General features: G+C 39.8%; 3 protein-coding genes across 3 annotated transcripts; 1 reads left to right on the forward strand and 2 right to left on the reverse strand.

Moving 5' to 3' along the window:
- On the forward strand, nt 1-2817 carry LOC107194597 (A disintegrin and metalloproteinase with thrombospondin motifs 2). The gene is made up of 4 exons (XM_015584239.1): nt 1-234; nt 561-773; nt 852-1624; nt 1707-2817. The coding sequence occupies exons 1-4, from the start codon at nt 115-117 to the stop codon at nt 2815-2817; spliced, it is 2217 nt and encodes a 738-aa protein (XP_015439725.1). The 5' UTR covers nt 1-114.
- A 257-nt stretch (nt 2818-3074) lies between these two features.
- Nucleotides 3075-7089, reverse strand: LOC107194671 (dnaJ protein homolog 1-like). The gene is made up of 2 exons (XM_015584324.1): nt 6899-7089; nt 3075-5444 (listed from the first exon to the last, which is right to left on the reverse strand). Exon 2 carries the CDS (start codon nt 5431-5433, stop codon nt 4366-4368), a length of 1068 nt encoding a protein of 355 aa, XP_015439810.1. The 5' UTR covers nt 5434-5444; nt 6899-7089; the 3' UTR covers nt 3075-4365.
- Nucleotides 7090-7799: 710 nt separating this feature from the next.
- On the reverse strand, nt 7800-10477 carry LOC107194857 (cysteine-rich protein 2-binding protein). Its single transcript, XM_015584563.1, has 6 exons — nt 10054-10477; nt 9822-9970; nt 9522-9746; nt 9109-9444; nt 8362-8883; nt 7800-8247 (listed from the first exon to the last, which is right to left on the reverse strand). The coding sequence occupies exons 1-6, from the start codon at nt 10455-10457 to the stop codon at nt 7892-7894; spliced, it is 1992 nt and encodes a 663-aa protein (XP_015440049.1). The 5' UTR covers nt 10458-10477; the 3' UTR covers nt 7800-7891.
- Nucleotides 10478-12090: the final 1613 nt, after the last annotated feature.

Genomic DNA, 12090 nt, shown 5'->3' on the forward strand with positions numbered 1-12090 from the left:
TGCAATGATAAACGGCATACGGGTTTCGCAATGCTTTATGCACCCACACGCGTATATAAGAACAAGCCTTGTCATACCTCCGAGTACTTGAACTTGAAATTCTAAACGCACAATATGGCCTTCATGTTAGAAACTGTATTACTGATTTTACTCGGTGTGACGGTACACGGACAGGACAGCCAGGACACGGAAATTGTTTTGTTGCCACTATGGAACACGGAAGATCGTACAGAGGTAGACATTTACTTACATTGATTAATGGAACGAGGACATAGTATCCATTAAGAATAATGATTCAGACGTGTTTCTAAAACATTTTTGTAGAAGAAGGTGATTCTATATACACACTTGACTTATGTGTCTATTACTGATTATTATTCTTACTACTTGTATTGATATTTATAAATCTTGACAGTATATATGTGTACATATATGTATATGTTACAGTATTACTTGTCTTTCACAGTGATTTATGGGGAAAGATTTTGTTTCCTGGTTTCTATGTATATTTGCTCGATGGTAGACAATTCAATTTCAATAATAGCATCAACATATTCCAGGTACCACTAAGTTTTAACGCATTCGATCGGTCTGTTCGCTTGAAATTACGTAGAAACGACAAAATCGTAGCTCCAAACTTTCAAGTTTGGAAACACAACGAGGAGGACCACCTGGTAGAGCTACCTGAACTCGGTAAACCGCATTCTTGCCATTATCTGCATCGGAACGACTTCAGTTCGGCGGCCATTAGTCTCTGCCAGGAACGTGGCATGGTCAGTATTAAAAATTAAATCTGTGATCATATACCAGGAAGAAAATATGATAAAGCAAAAGCTCTTTGTCCGTCACAGCATGGTCTAATTTTCTTGGACAACGTTACACTAGAAATATCGCCGCTTCAGACCGAAGAAGTCTCGTTCTTGGACGACCATCGCATCAGACAACGTTCAGATTTTCTCGGGGAGCCACATATCGTCAAAAGAGCACAGACTCCGTCCATATTCTTCGAGAATGAGCTGAACAATTACATACGCGATGACACCATGAAAAATGTCAGGGCAAGAGAACAATTGGAGAAGCTCGGAGCGAAGAAGTCAGATGAGGCTTTGACCTTGGAACTGGCGGTTTTCTTCGACGAGCCGGGTTACAATCTTTTCGCGCCCTTCTTCGACAGAGACGACGAGGAAATACGAAACATGATGTTAGCCTATATAAATGCTGTACAGGCAATTTATCATCATCCCAGTTTAGGAATTGTAATTGATATCTCCCTGGTGAGATTGGAGATCATGCAAAAACAACCGCGAGACCTACCCCATTTCGATGGTCACAGAGGCAGTCTTTTGGATTCGTTTTGTAATTACGCCATGAAGAGGAATCCTCCAGACGAGTTTCATCCTAATCATTGGGACATGGGCCTCTACGTTTCCGGATTGGATTTCTATGCTATGGAGGCTGGACGAAAGAACAGCGCTACCATGGGACTGGCAACGGTAGGCGGGATATGCATCGATCAGTACTCCTGTGTTATCGCTGAATTAGGTGTCACCAATCAATTTGGAAAGCCGTTCCCGTCCGCGGGCTTCACGTCTGTCTATATAGCTGCGCATGAAATTGGTCACAAGTAAGTGAATAGTGATATTATATAAGACGAGACTAAATAGTCACTGACAACAAGAGCTCGACCCCATTTCTTGTTCAAAAAGCCTAGGGATGCATCACGATTCGACGGGCAACGCGTGCCCGAAGGATGGTTACATAATGTCCCCGAGCAGGGGCACTCATGGCGAGACAGTTTGGTCAGAATGTAGCCGTGACGTGGCCGAGAGGCTGTCCTACACGAAACCCTGCCTAATGGATCGACCGTTTGGCAAACCGGACGACAGACTCGATCATACCCGATTCTTCGATCTGCCAGGACGAGAATGGACCGCTAAAAAGCAGTGCGAGATCCTGCTACGCGATAAGGACGCTACGGTAGGAACCTATTGCGCGCCAGGGAAGGAATGTCGTGGTGGTGAGTGTAAGAACGCGTTACAAATTCCCCCGGGAACGAACGGCCCTCAGATCCAACCTGGAGGATGGAGCGAGTGGTCGCCGGGACCGTGCACCAGTGGATGTCTATTTAAGTCCACCGGTGCACAGAGCAGACGACGATTCTGCGACAGACCGCCTCCAAGGAACACGGAAGCGGGCTGTCAAGGATCGCGGTACGATGTCGTTCTTTGCCGGGACGATAAGCTTTGCAAGAAAAAACGTCGTAGTATTGTCGAGTTCGCGACCCTCAGGTGCGCAGAGTTCAGCGAAAGGCTGACAGAATTGGACGGTAAGGGTGGCGGGTTGCAGGCACCGCACGAACCGGATAGACCGTGGATGGCCTGCGCTATATTCTGCCGGCGAAAAGACATAGCGTCTTATTATACGCCGCGTGTCGAATTAAACGACCTTGGCCTTGACCCATACTTTCCGGATGGAACATGGTGCCACGCCGAGCACGGACAAAATTATTTTTGTCGGCAGCATCATTGTCTGCCGGAGAGCTTTCGTTTCGAGAAAACCCTGTCGAACGACCGTCAACGGGACGACAATGTATTCGGGCCACAGAACGCCCATCCCGATGGGCTTCGTCTCGACGATCAGGTGATCAAGTATCTGAGTTTGGGACCGGACGGTCTGCCACTGTTGACCTCGCTGTCTCACGGTATTGGGTTTCCACCGGACGAGGACGAATGGATCGATAAAGATTACATTGAGTTAACGAAACCGCCGGAAGAGGTTGCCTTCGATCCGCTATACCTACGATTAATGAAAAAGTAACGATACCCCGTATGGTGATGGAGGATTTTATGTTTAGTTCTATCTAGTAATTTCAAAAGCATTTATCATTACTGTACACGTGCGCACATGTACACTTTTATTTATTTCATATTCAATATTGCTTCTGTAAATGATCACAGTGATTCAGTCATTTTAACGGATTTATATTCAAAATAATTATCCTCGACTGTGACTTATGTTACAAAGTTCGATACACTCATATATTTTTTTTTCGATGTCCATCTATTTGTGTTCCGCTATCCGAGTTATTATTATCTAACCCTCATCTTCCTTGGTGTATTACAGTGTGAATAGAATTATGCCGATATACCGGACAACTGCAAATCAATCATTTATCTGTAGAATATATATAAAAGCAAGGGGGTAACGTGTCCCTCTGTATGTATAAATATACGTGCACGTATTTGCACAGAGTTCTACAGTTTCACCATGCAGTTGTGTGTGAAAGTATCTCGGGAGATAGGACGATGACGTCACCTACTTCGGTGTCTATTTTAGGAGTGTCCCGATGTTATATCCAGCGTAGGAGCGAGTCAAGAGACAAAAAGGATCGAATAAAAAATACAGAACACGTGTAACTTAATTGTATCGATATTATTTTTAACGTACAAATAATTAACCAACCATTAAAATTAAGAAGACGCACGACATAAGAAAAACGATCAGCTCGATATTACAAATAGTTACTTCTTGAGACACACGATTGCTTTCATATGACAAAGTGTTCCACTAATCATTGTGAACATGAAAAAGGTACGCTAATTCTTTTTTAACATTTTTTCTTTTAGAATGTTTCAATGGTAATCATTTAGTTTGTTACAATACATTTATATTTTGATGTAAACAAGATGAATGAAGTGTCGGTGCATGAAGAATGTGGAAATAATATACAATGATTTGAACTGAATTTGTCATATTTCTGCAGAAACTAGCACTCCTACTTTACATGTATTCCATACCATTTACACTATAACACATTACATATCACTCATACACTTTTTAACATTCACCTCCTTTCGCTCAAGATCTATACAGACTACATACTCTGAATGTACATAATGAACAAAATTAAACTTCATTCATACAGAGTTGCGTTGCAACAGATTCTCATCGTTAAATCGCATAACTTAATGTAATATAATTAATCTTAGTCAGTATTTAGGATCTTTTATCTCGTGTGAAGAGGCAAAGTACATTCCCCATTCTGCTAAGAATGTAACTTTTGTCCTTTTTTTTTTATTTCTTTTCGTTCAAAATTCTAACGAAAACAAGCTTGCCTAAATCAAAATCAAAAAACTGATTTCCTTTTGTTTTTTTACATCTGGCTAACGTGAAAATCACATTTTTTTCCTAGCTACGAGATAAAACTATTTGCCTTGCCTCAACAAATATCTTTCACAGCTCTCTAACCCACGTTATTATGTACTAGAACGTACACGAGTGTTTACTCTCGTCAATCGGGACGATTAGAGGACTGTCGTTGTGATGACAATTATCCATATACTTTTTTTCATTCGATTTCCGTGTTCAATTTGGTAGAGTATCGTAAAGTATGTCCTTAGCACTTTGCGATAACGTGTCGGGGAATTTGATGTCGAACGAAACCAGAAGATCACCTTTCTTTGATGGTTCTTTAGGGAATGGTAGGCCATGACCTTGAATCCTCTTAACCGAATTTGGTTTGACAATTTCTCTCGTCAGATTTAAAGTGATTGTCTCGCCGGTAAGCGTAGGAACTTCGATGACAGCACCGCATAAAGCCTGTTTTAAGCTCATCTTACAGGTGTATCTTATATCGCTGCCTTCTCTTCTGAACAATGGATGTGGCTTATCCCTGATGATGAATACAATATCTGCTGGAACTTTTCCACGACCCTGGTCACCTTCTCTCTGGAAAGTGATTTTTGTGCCAGCCTTCCATCCTGGTTTAACATTAATCGTTAGAACCTTATCTTCCTTCTTAGCAGTTCCATCGTGTTGTATAACCCTCCTAGAGATCTTCATTCTCTTTGTGCAACCACGTAGAATTTCTTCTAAGGTGATACATAAATCATGTTCTATAGCAGGGTCTTGTGCACGGTCCTTAGCTCCACCTCTACCGGATGCAGGTCCAACAAAATTGAACGAATGTGATCTGAAGGCTCCTCCCTGGCCACCTGGACGCGGTGGTACACCTCCCAGGCCACTAAGCGGATCATCTATGTCCATATCATCGTCATGGAAACTGAATACTCTATTCCCAATTGGACCTCCAAACTCAAAGAAGGTTTGGAAGGGACTCGCAGAACCAAAGAACTGAGCAAAGGTTGCCTTTGGATCTCCATGGAAAGTGTACGACGTTCCACCTCCACCTCCGTCTGCTGGTCCAGCATCTCCCTTCAATCCTTCTTCGCCAAATCTGTCATAAACGTCTCTCTTCTTGGCATCAGATAGTACTTCATAGGCCTCGGCTATTTCCTTGAACTTCTCTTCTGCACCAGGGCTTCTGTTCTTATCAGGATGATACTTCAAAGCCAGTTTCCTATAGGCTTTTTTAATCACATCGTCGGTGGCATTTTTTTGTATGCCTAATATTTTGTAGTAATCCTTCCCCATTGGTTCACAGTCTGTAACAATAAAAAAAAAGAAGTATAAGTATTAATATACAGTTTTTGTATCAAATTTGGCTCATTAGAAGTCCTTTCAGTGAACCAAAATGCAAGTGTATTTATTTACAGCACCCACTGAACTTAAGTACTTAAAATGCGAATCATTTTTCAAGGACTTTGTGCATTTCCAGCTTTTCTTATAATTGTTAAATTATTTTTGACTAATGTCTTTTTACGGTATCCCTCTAAATTGTCACCAAGTTCAATTATGTGCACTTATTTCAATCTACTTAAATTGTTTCCTATTGAACCGCGCACAGTTCTGTCAGATATAAAAGGCGATTCGGTATTCGTGCGCGTTTTCATGGGAACACTGACCGAAAAAAGGCATCGATTTTTATGAAATCGTATCGTAAATGTCAAGATCGTGATGCACATAATATTACATGCCCTAATTGGAACGTTATTACATCATTATGGACGTATTTTTCGAGGGTCTACAACGACGTTCTATATCGACCGTTTGGGAAACGTTCTTTAACGCAACGTGACCATACAAGTACGGCTCTTTCAGAAGTTTCAAGTACGACTTCGACGTCACGGTACGATGAATTTTTTTCATCTCTCATGGATCACCTTCAGTACGAACATATTTTTTCTATCCACTTACACTATACAATCGCGGTATTCTGGCCTGTCGCTCGTCATTTCTCGTTCTACGAAACTCCAGGATTATCGTGTATGTAGCACAATTAGCACCGAGATCAAAGATAACCAATCTAAGACTCTAAATTTGAAAAGAGACCGTCCATTCGAAACTCCGATACCCTACCTTTTCTCGAGTGCACTGGAACTTTAACGTCGCAGTAGTTACCGTTACAGCTATATTACATATATGCGATTTGTACCTCCTACGATTGAAAGAATAACTGATTACGAGCTGGCTACATCATTTTCAAAGTTGTACAGATTAGAAGAACGACGTTTTCCGCTCTAATGTTTCCGACTACAAGAGGGCTTCGTTAGAACGATCAAGACATAAGTGGAACTACCATCAGCTCGGAGGTATCAAATTATACAATATCAACGATTTATCATTTTCCAACACGTTTTTTTTTTTTTCTCGAGAAAAGGAACATGTATATCATTCTAACGCACACCCACGTATGTATCTCACCGATATCTATTTCTGGCAATGATGAGCGCGTATAAGCGACGAACGTGTCCGCTGTTATAGGCGTGCAACGATTTCGAGCAGTATAAAAATAAATTCAACCGTGTCCACGACGCTTGTTCTGATCTCCACCTTGAAAATTTCCCTGGTAAAACGATACGACCGACCGTGTTTTACGAAACGAATCTTCACCGTGGGTCGCCCATTTTTTCTTTTTCCCTCCGCGAACATCTGACAGAATATCGGTGGGGAACCTAATCGAGTGTCCCGTCGTTCATGACTTTCGCTCGATACTTACCGGTGCTGTTTCTGGCGATTGCTCAACAGATCACAAAATCCAATTGGCACTGAAATATCACTGAGCCCTCTGAAATAGAAAAAAATACTTCGAACTACGATCAACGAGATTCTCGATTCTGACAGATCGGTCGAATGAACATTTAAGACCTCTCGTCACGTACTAAAGTGTCGCGTAAGCTGCGCAGTCCATATATACAAACTTTCCTTCTGGTGGCTTCCGGAACTTTCGAGAATGGGTCGACGGCAGTTCCGTGGCGCTTATTCGATGACGTCGGTAACCCCCACTCGCATTAATGGATCGAAAACGTGATCGGCGTCGAAGAGCGCGTTTTACAAAATAATAATGTCGGTGCACCGATAAGGAACCGAGACACACGTGTTATCGCGTCGCATTCGCGGAATGGTTTCTGTTGTACTGTCGAAGAATAGAAATTTCGCGCAATCGATGGTAAACGGACGAAAACTACGACGGGAATATGGTCTTTTTATAGCCTGAAGTTGGCCGATTGTAGCATGTATTGATATATACAGGGTAGACGTACGCTATAGATGGCAAGAATTCTGCGCATGATAAGTATGTTCGGTTTTAAATTTATAGACGCAATTACATATTTCTATACCTTTTGTGATACCATTTCCGAATTGAAAGTTGTAATTCGCTAGTTGAATTCTTCAAGATCTTCCGGAAATTTTCAAAACGAGTAGTCATAATATAGGAATTGTAATTACAATGTATTTATTCTTACTCACCATTAATTACTTCCCTTGTTAGTTGTTTATTTACGTTGCTCGTAGGAATTCTATATAGTCTGTTGTATAGTTAGTATAATAAAACGATGTCCCGTGGCGATGACGTTATAAAAATATGGTTTAATTGCATAAATGCATTACAATAGGATAGTGATGACAAAAGACTGGTCAATCGAAGCAACATTATATGTATGTATTTTGTATACATGCAACATACGTATCAGTCAGAGTCAATTTGCATTTATCTGCTCAATCGTAAAAATACTGCATGTCGGCACTCCCGTGAATTTGGTGGCATGTATTTGTCGTAGAAATCCTGAACGAATTCCTCCACTTTAAAGCCGAATTTCTGGTACAAAATTAATGCCGGATTAGTAGCGGAAACGTGTAACGTGACATCCTTTCCCATGCACGTTTGAATCAGATGATACAGCATAAATCTTCCGATGCCAGATCTGCGCCATTCGGGACGAGTCAAGAAGAATGAAATGTACGCTTCATTGTAACCAACATCGGGAACTAAAATCGCGAATCCTATGACCAATTTTTTGTATAGAACAACGCAGCTGAAGTCAGGATACTGCAAGCATTCCGTCACTGAAACAATCATACACGGCATTGCTTCTTCTTACGCCAGAACAGAGACGTATCAAAATAACTGTCGATGACAATGTAATATAGTATTGTTACGTAATTGCCGTAGTTACTTACGATCAATGCCAGGCCAAAAGAAATTACTGCATAGACTATTAATCGCGGGAATGTGTTGCGGCCTAACATAGGAATAGTCGATTGACGCCAACGGCGGCGGTTTCCATTTAGGATTCGATTTATTCGCTTTGAAACGAAGCTCTTCCATTACTTTTAACCACAAAGGACGGCACAAAGTATCTCTCCTTATGAACGGCTTCAGAAGCCTATTCGTATATGGACTATGTACAGACGTAGGTTCATTGTATCCTTGCAATCTTTGTTCAAACAATCCCAAATCATCGCCAAAGAATCGATCCAATACTCTTCCAGAATCTTTCAACGGCTTATCAAGTATTTCCGTTTTGAATCCAAAATTATCAATATCCAGTAAAGGCAAACCGTATTCACGTTTTAATTTTCGAGTCGCTAATTTTCTGTGAAATCGTCTGATCGCCGGAGGTGCAGAGTTAATGTTTGATTTATTGACTTGCTGTAATAAGTACGCTTCTTCTTGATGCGTCATGCGTGGGACCTTTTCTTCTACGAAATAGAAGCAATAACATGTTAGTACAAAGATGACTACGAGTCGCGTCCCAAATGTCAGATATAACTGGCAATTATTAAAAAAAATAGTCAAAGGAATAAATAATGTATTATAGGATCAAAGTATCTACATATTTGTATCGTTCTTTTCTTCTACTGTTATTTAATAATTGCCGATCGGATTCTCACTTTCCGGAGGCGCTTTGTACAAATATGTGTTACCAATAATCTGATTTCTTTTCCAGGGCCAGGGACGCTGGTTCGATACATTAAATAAGGAAGCAGGGGGCTGTTCCTGGACTGAACTTAAACTATCGCTACTCTCTGCTTCGTATAGCTCTTCCTCTTCTTCTTCTTCTTCTTTTATTTGATCTGTTTTAAAATTTGTATTACTTTCAGATGTGGTATCTGTATTAGATGCCCATTCTGATGTAAAATCATCTAGTAATTGGGAAAAGTGGAAGTTATTGGACTGATACTGACAGTCCCTTATTAAATCGCACAAAGACGGTGTATCGCTCTGCTCGTTAAGTATCGAATCATCTTCGATATCCATATCTGAAATTAAAAGGTACTGATGAATACATTTATAATTTCCTGATGTATTTCGTCTGCATTGTATATGTGTATAGTACTTAGTTCATTTTCCTCCAGTAACAAGTCGAACAATGTTTTATTTGGTTGGCTATAAGTTTCTGAATACATAGAACATCCTTCACTTTTTGACAATTCATTTCCATAAGTGGTATCTTCGCCAACTGAAATGCTTGATTCTGATGGAGTTGGACTATCGTGCAGTCTACCTGCTGATTTTACTTGGCTACCAACTTGTTTCTTACGATCCAATATCATTTTATCATCTGCAATTGAAAACTGTAAATAGGACTGTATGTATGTCTTATAAGTATTGTACATAATATTTTACATGTCATTACTTCTGGCAATGAGTATTTCTGGTGGATCATTGTCTATCAATCTCCACCAACCAGATTCTCCTAATTCTACTGTTCCTGATTTAAAAAAAATACCACTGTAATGAGAAAGTGTTCCTGATATGGTACCAATCCAGTTCTTTTTTCTTTTACTAAAAATATAAGAAACCAAAACTATTAACACACGTAAATATTTCTCGAGCAATTAATTCTGTTACCATGAATAAAAACTTACACAGTTTTCTTAAATAAGTATTCCCAATTTCGATCTACAAAGGTACTGATATCAGACTTCCAATGAAAGTATCCCCTTTTGCTGATACCACTTGATTTCTCTCGTAAATTATACAGTGTCAATATAATTACATTAAGCCAAGGCATTCTGTTTCGAACAACTGTTTCTTCACCAAACGGACTACAATTACAACAATTAAATTCAAAGAACACATCTCCAACAAATGTCACCGGGACACTTCCTCTTTTCAAACATTCTATATGGATCTTCCTTGAGCATCCACTACAACGCAATGCTGGTCTCGTGTACGGATCGCACAAACATTCGCAATTTTTACAAATTTCGATTTCAGGAAAATCAACAGGTTCTACTTTCATTTCTTCTCCATCGGTTGTTTCAGACATTATTTATTCCCAAAATAATCTATCGATTGTTGTTGTAAAGAAATGTTGATTCTCAATATGGGTTAGGATATTGAAAATAAAACAATTTCATCGGCTTTATATAAATTGTTATTCAAACCTTTATGCTATTACAATGTCCTTGGCTATTTAAAAAAATTGCACGCGGCATAATTATATTATACGTAACATCTTTTAGCGTTTTGTGTATTTACAGAGTAAACTTTTGAATACATCTACAATGTTGTCCTCCTGTTTTTTATTGTAACAACCTGAAGTTGGTCAAGACAACCATAGCTCCATCCGTGACGAAATTCCTAAGCTACTTATAATTTATATGCCCTTATTCTTGCTAGATGGCGTCACCAATCCTCTAAAAGCGCTGACTTGTAATATTGGCGCCTTAAAAAGCTTGTGATTTTAAACGGTCTTTACGACCGTCTGTGCCTTTACGTTACAAGAACGTTGAATTCGGAAGTCATGGTTAATGGAACCGATGTTCAGGTAGCCAAACTTCTATAGTATTGCTAAAGCTGAGTTTTCTTTATTTCTTCAATGAAAAAAAAAAGCTTTTTATCTATTATATAAATTGATAACATCTCCCAGATATTTCATAAACTTTGGCGCCATTATTAAATTGGCGGCAAATAATCATTATAGATGGCGTTCACAAAAGCCTCGCAGGTTTAAAAACATCGCAAAAGGGCAGCTACGAATCACGAGGCATCGTACATTAAAGCTACGCATCTAAAAGGAATTGGAATCACAAATTTTGTGCGATCCAAGAAGATGGATCGAGGTATGCACACAGTTGAATTTGTTTATTAACCGTAGAGTAAATTGGAATTACGAGTTTTCGAAACTTGGTGAACCAGATGTGCAAAACATATGGCTCTGAACTTGTTTATAACTTAGGGACTCGTGCAAAATTGAATATCATCCTTGCATTTCTGTTTTTCCGTTCTATTAGTCATTATCATGTCATAGTCATTGTTAAAAATGTAATAGGGAAGTATAATACAGTGGTGAATATTTGGTTTCGTTTAAATAGAAATTGGAGTGGGGAGGGGACGTACCCTTGCCTACCCATCAACCACCGCGGTCCCCCAAAGATAGCCGAAGGGTCATTCGTCTCGAGGAGGTTGGAGTGACATGCGAAGCATAAGACGTAAATGTCGAAAGTTTGATATTTACCTTTCTTCCAGACAATTTAACGACCGTGCGCAATGCGGTCGAGTAGAGTGAGTGTTTACTAAGTCATCGTGAAAATAGAGTCAGTGTTTAGTGCGTATGTTCAATTGTTTCCAAACTGTGAAAGTAGAGTCACTAGTTCGTAGGCTGGGATCTTCGGTTGTGATTAATAACCATTTATTTATCATTTTTTTGTATTTAAAAGTGATCGTTCACGGTGGTAGAGTCAGTGTGTCATTGAAAAAGATGTCCTCGGGCGAAGCACCATCAGCAAAGACTGTAAATATCTTTATATTTTATTACTTATATTATTCAACCGAAGCAGCTAGACTTTTGAGAAGAGATTGCAACGTATTTGATTGCTCTTTTTCAGATTCTTCAAGTTTTATGCGGAGCCCGTCTATCATCGGGTGAGTCTTTGCATGCCTGTTGTTTATTCCTTAGA

Source organism: Dufourea novaeangliae, unplaced genomic scaffold, assembly GCF_001272555.1.
Source record: "Dufourea novaeangliae isolate 0120121106 unplaced genomic scaffold, ASM127255v1 scaffold8, whole genome shotgun sequence".
NCBI lineage: Eukaryota > Metazoa > Arthropoda > Insecta > Hymenoptera > Halictidae > Dufourea > Dufourea novaeangliae.

What these genes read in the sequence shown, in the direction of transcription:
- LOC107194857 (XM_015584563.1), bottom strand. Translation starts at nt 10,457, where the DNA reads ATGTCTGAAACAACCGATGGAGAAGAAATGAAAGTAGAACCTGTTGAT. An exon ending in TACTTATTTAAGAAAACTGT is followed by an intron (nt 9,971 to 10,053) that starts GTAAGTTTTTAT and finishes TTATATTTTTAG; the next exon opens with TAAAAGAAAAAAGAACTGGA. An exon ending in CTTTTGGCCTGGCATTGATC is followed by an intron (nt 8,248 to 8,361) that starts GTAAGTAACTAC and finishes TGATTGTTTCAG; the next exon opens with TGACGGAATGCTTGCAGTAT.
- LOC107194671 (XM_015584324.1), bottom strand. Translation starts at nt 5,433, where the DNA reads ATGGGGAAGGATTACTACAAAATATTAGGCATACAAAAAAATGCCACC.
- LOC107194597 (XM_015584239.1), top strand. Translation starts at nt 115, where the DNA reads ATGGCCTTCATGTTAGAAACTGTATTACTGATTTTACTCGGTGTGACG. An exon ending in ACACGGAAGATCGTACAGAG is followed by an intron (nt 235 to 560) that starts GTAGACATTTAC and finishes AACATATTCCAG; the next exon opens with GTACCACTAAGTTTTAACGC. An exon ending in TCTGCCAGGAACGTGGCATG is followed by an intron (nt 774 to 851) that starts GTCAGTATTAAA and finishes TGTCCGTCACAG; the next exon opens with CATGGTCTAATTTTCTTGGA.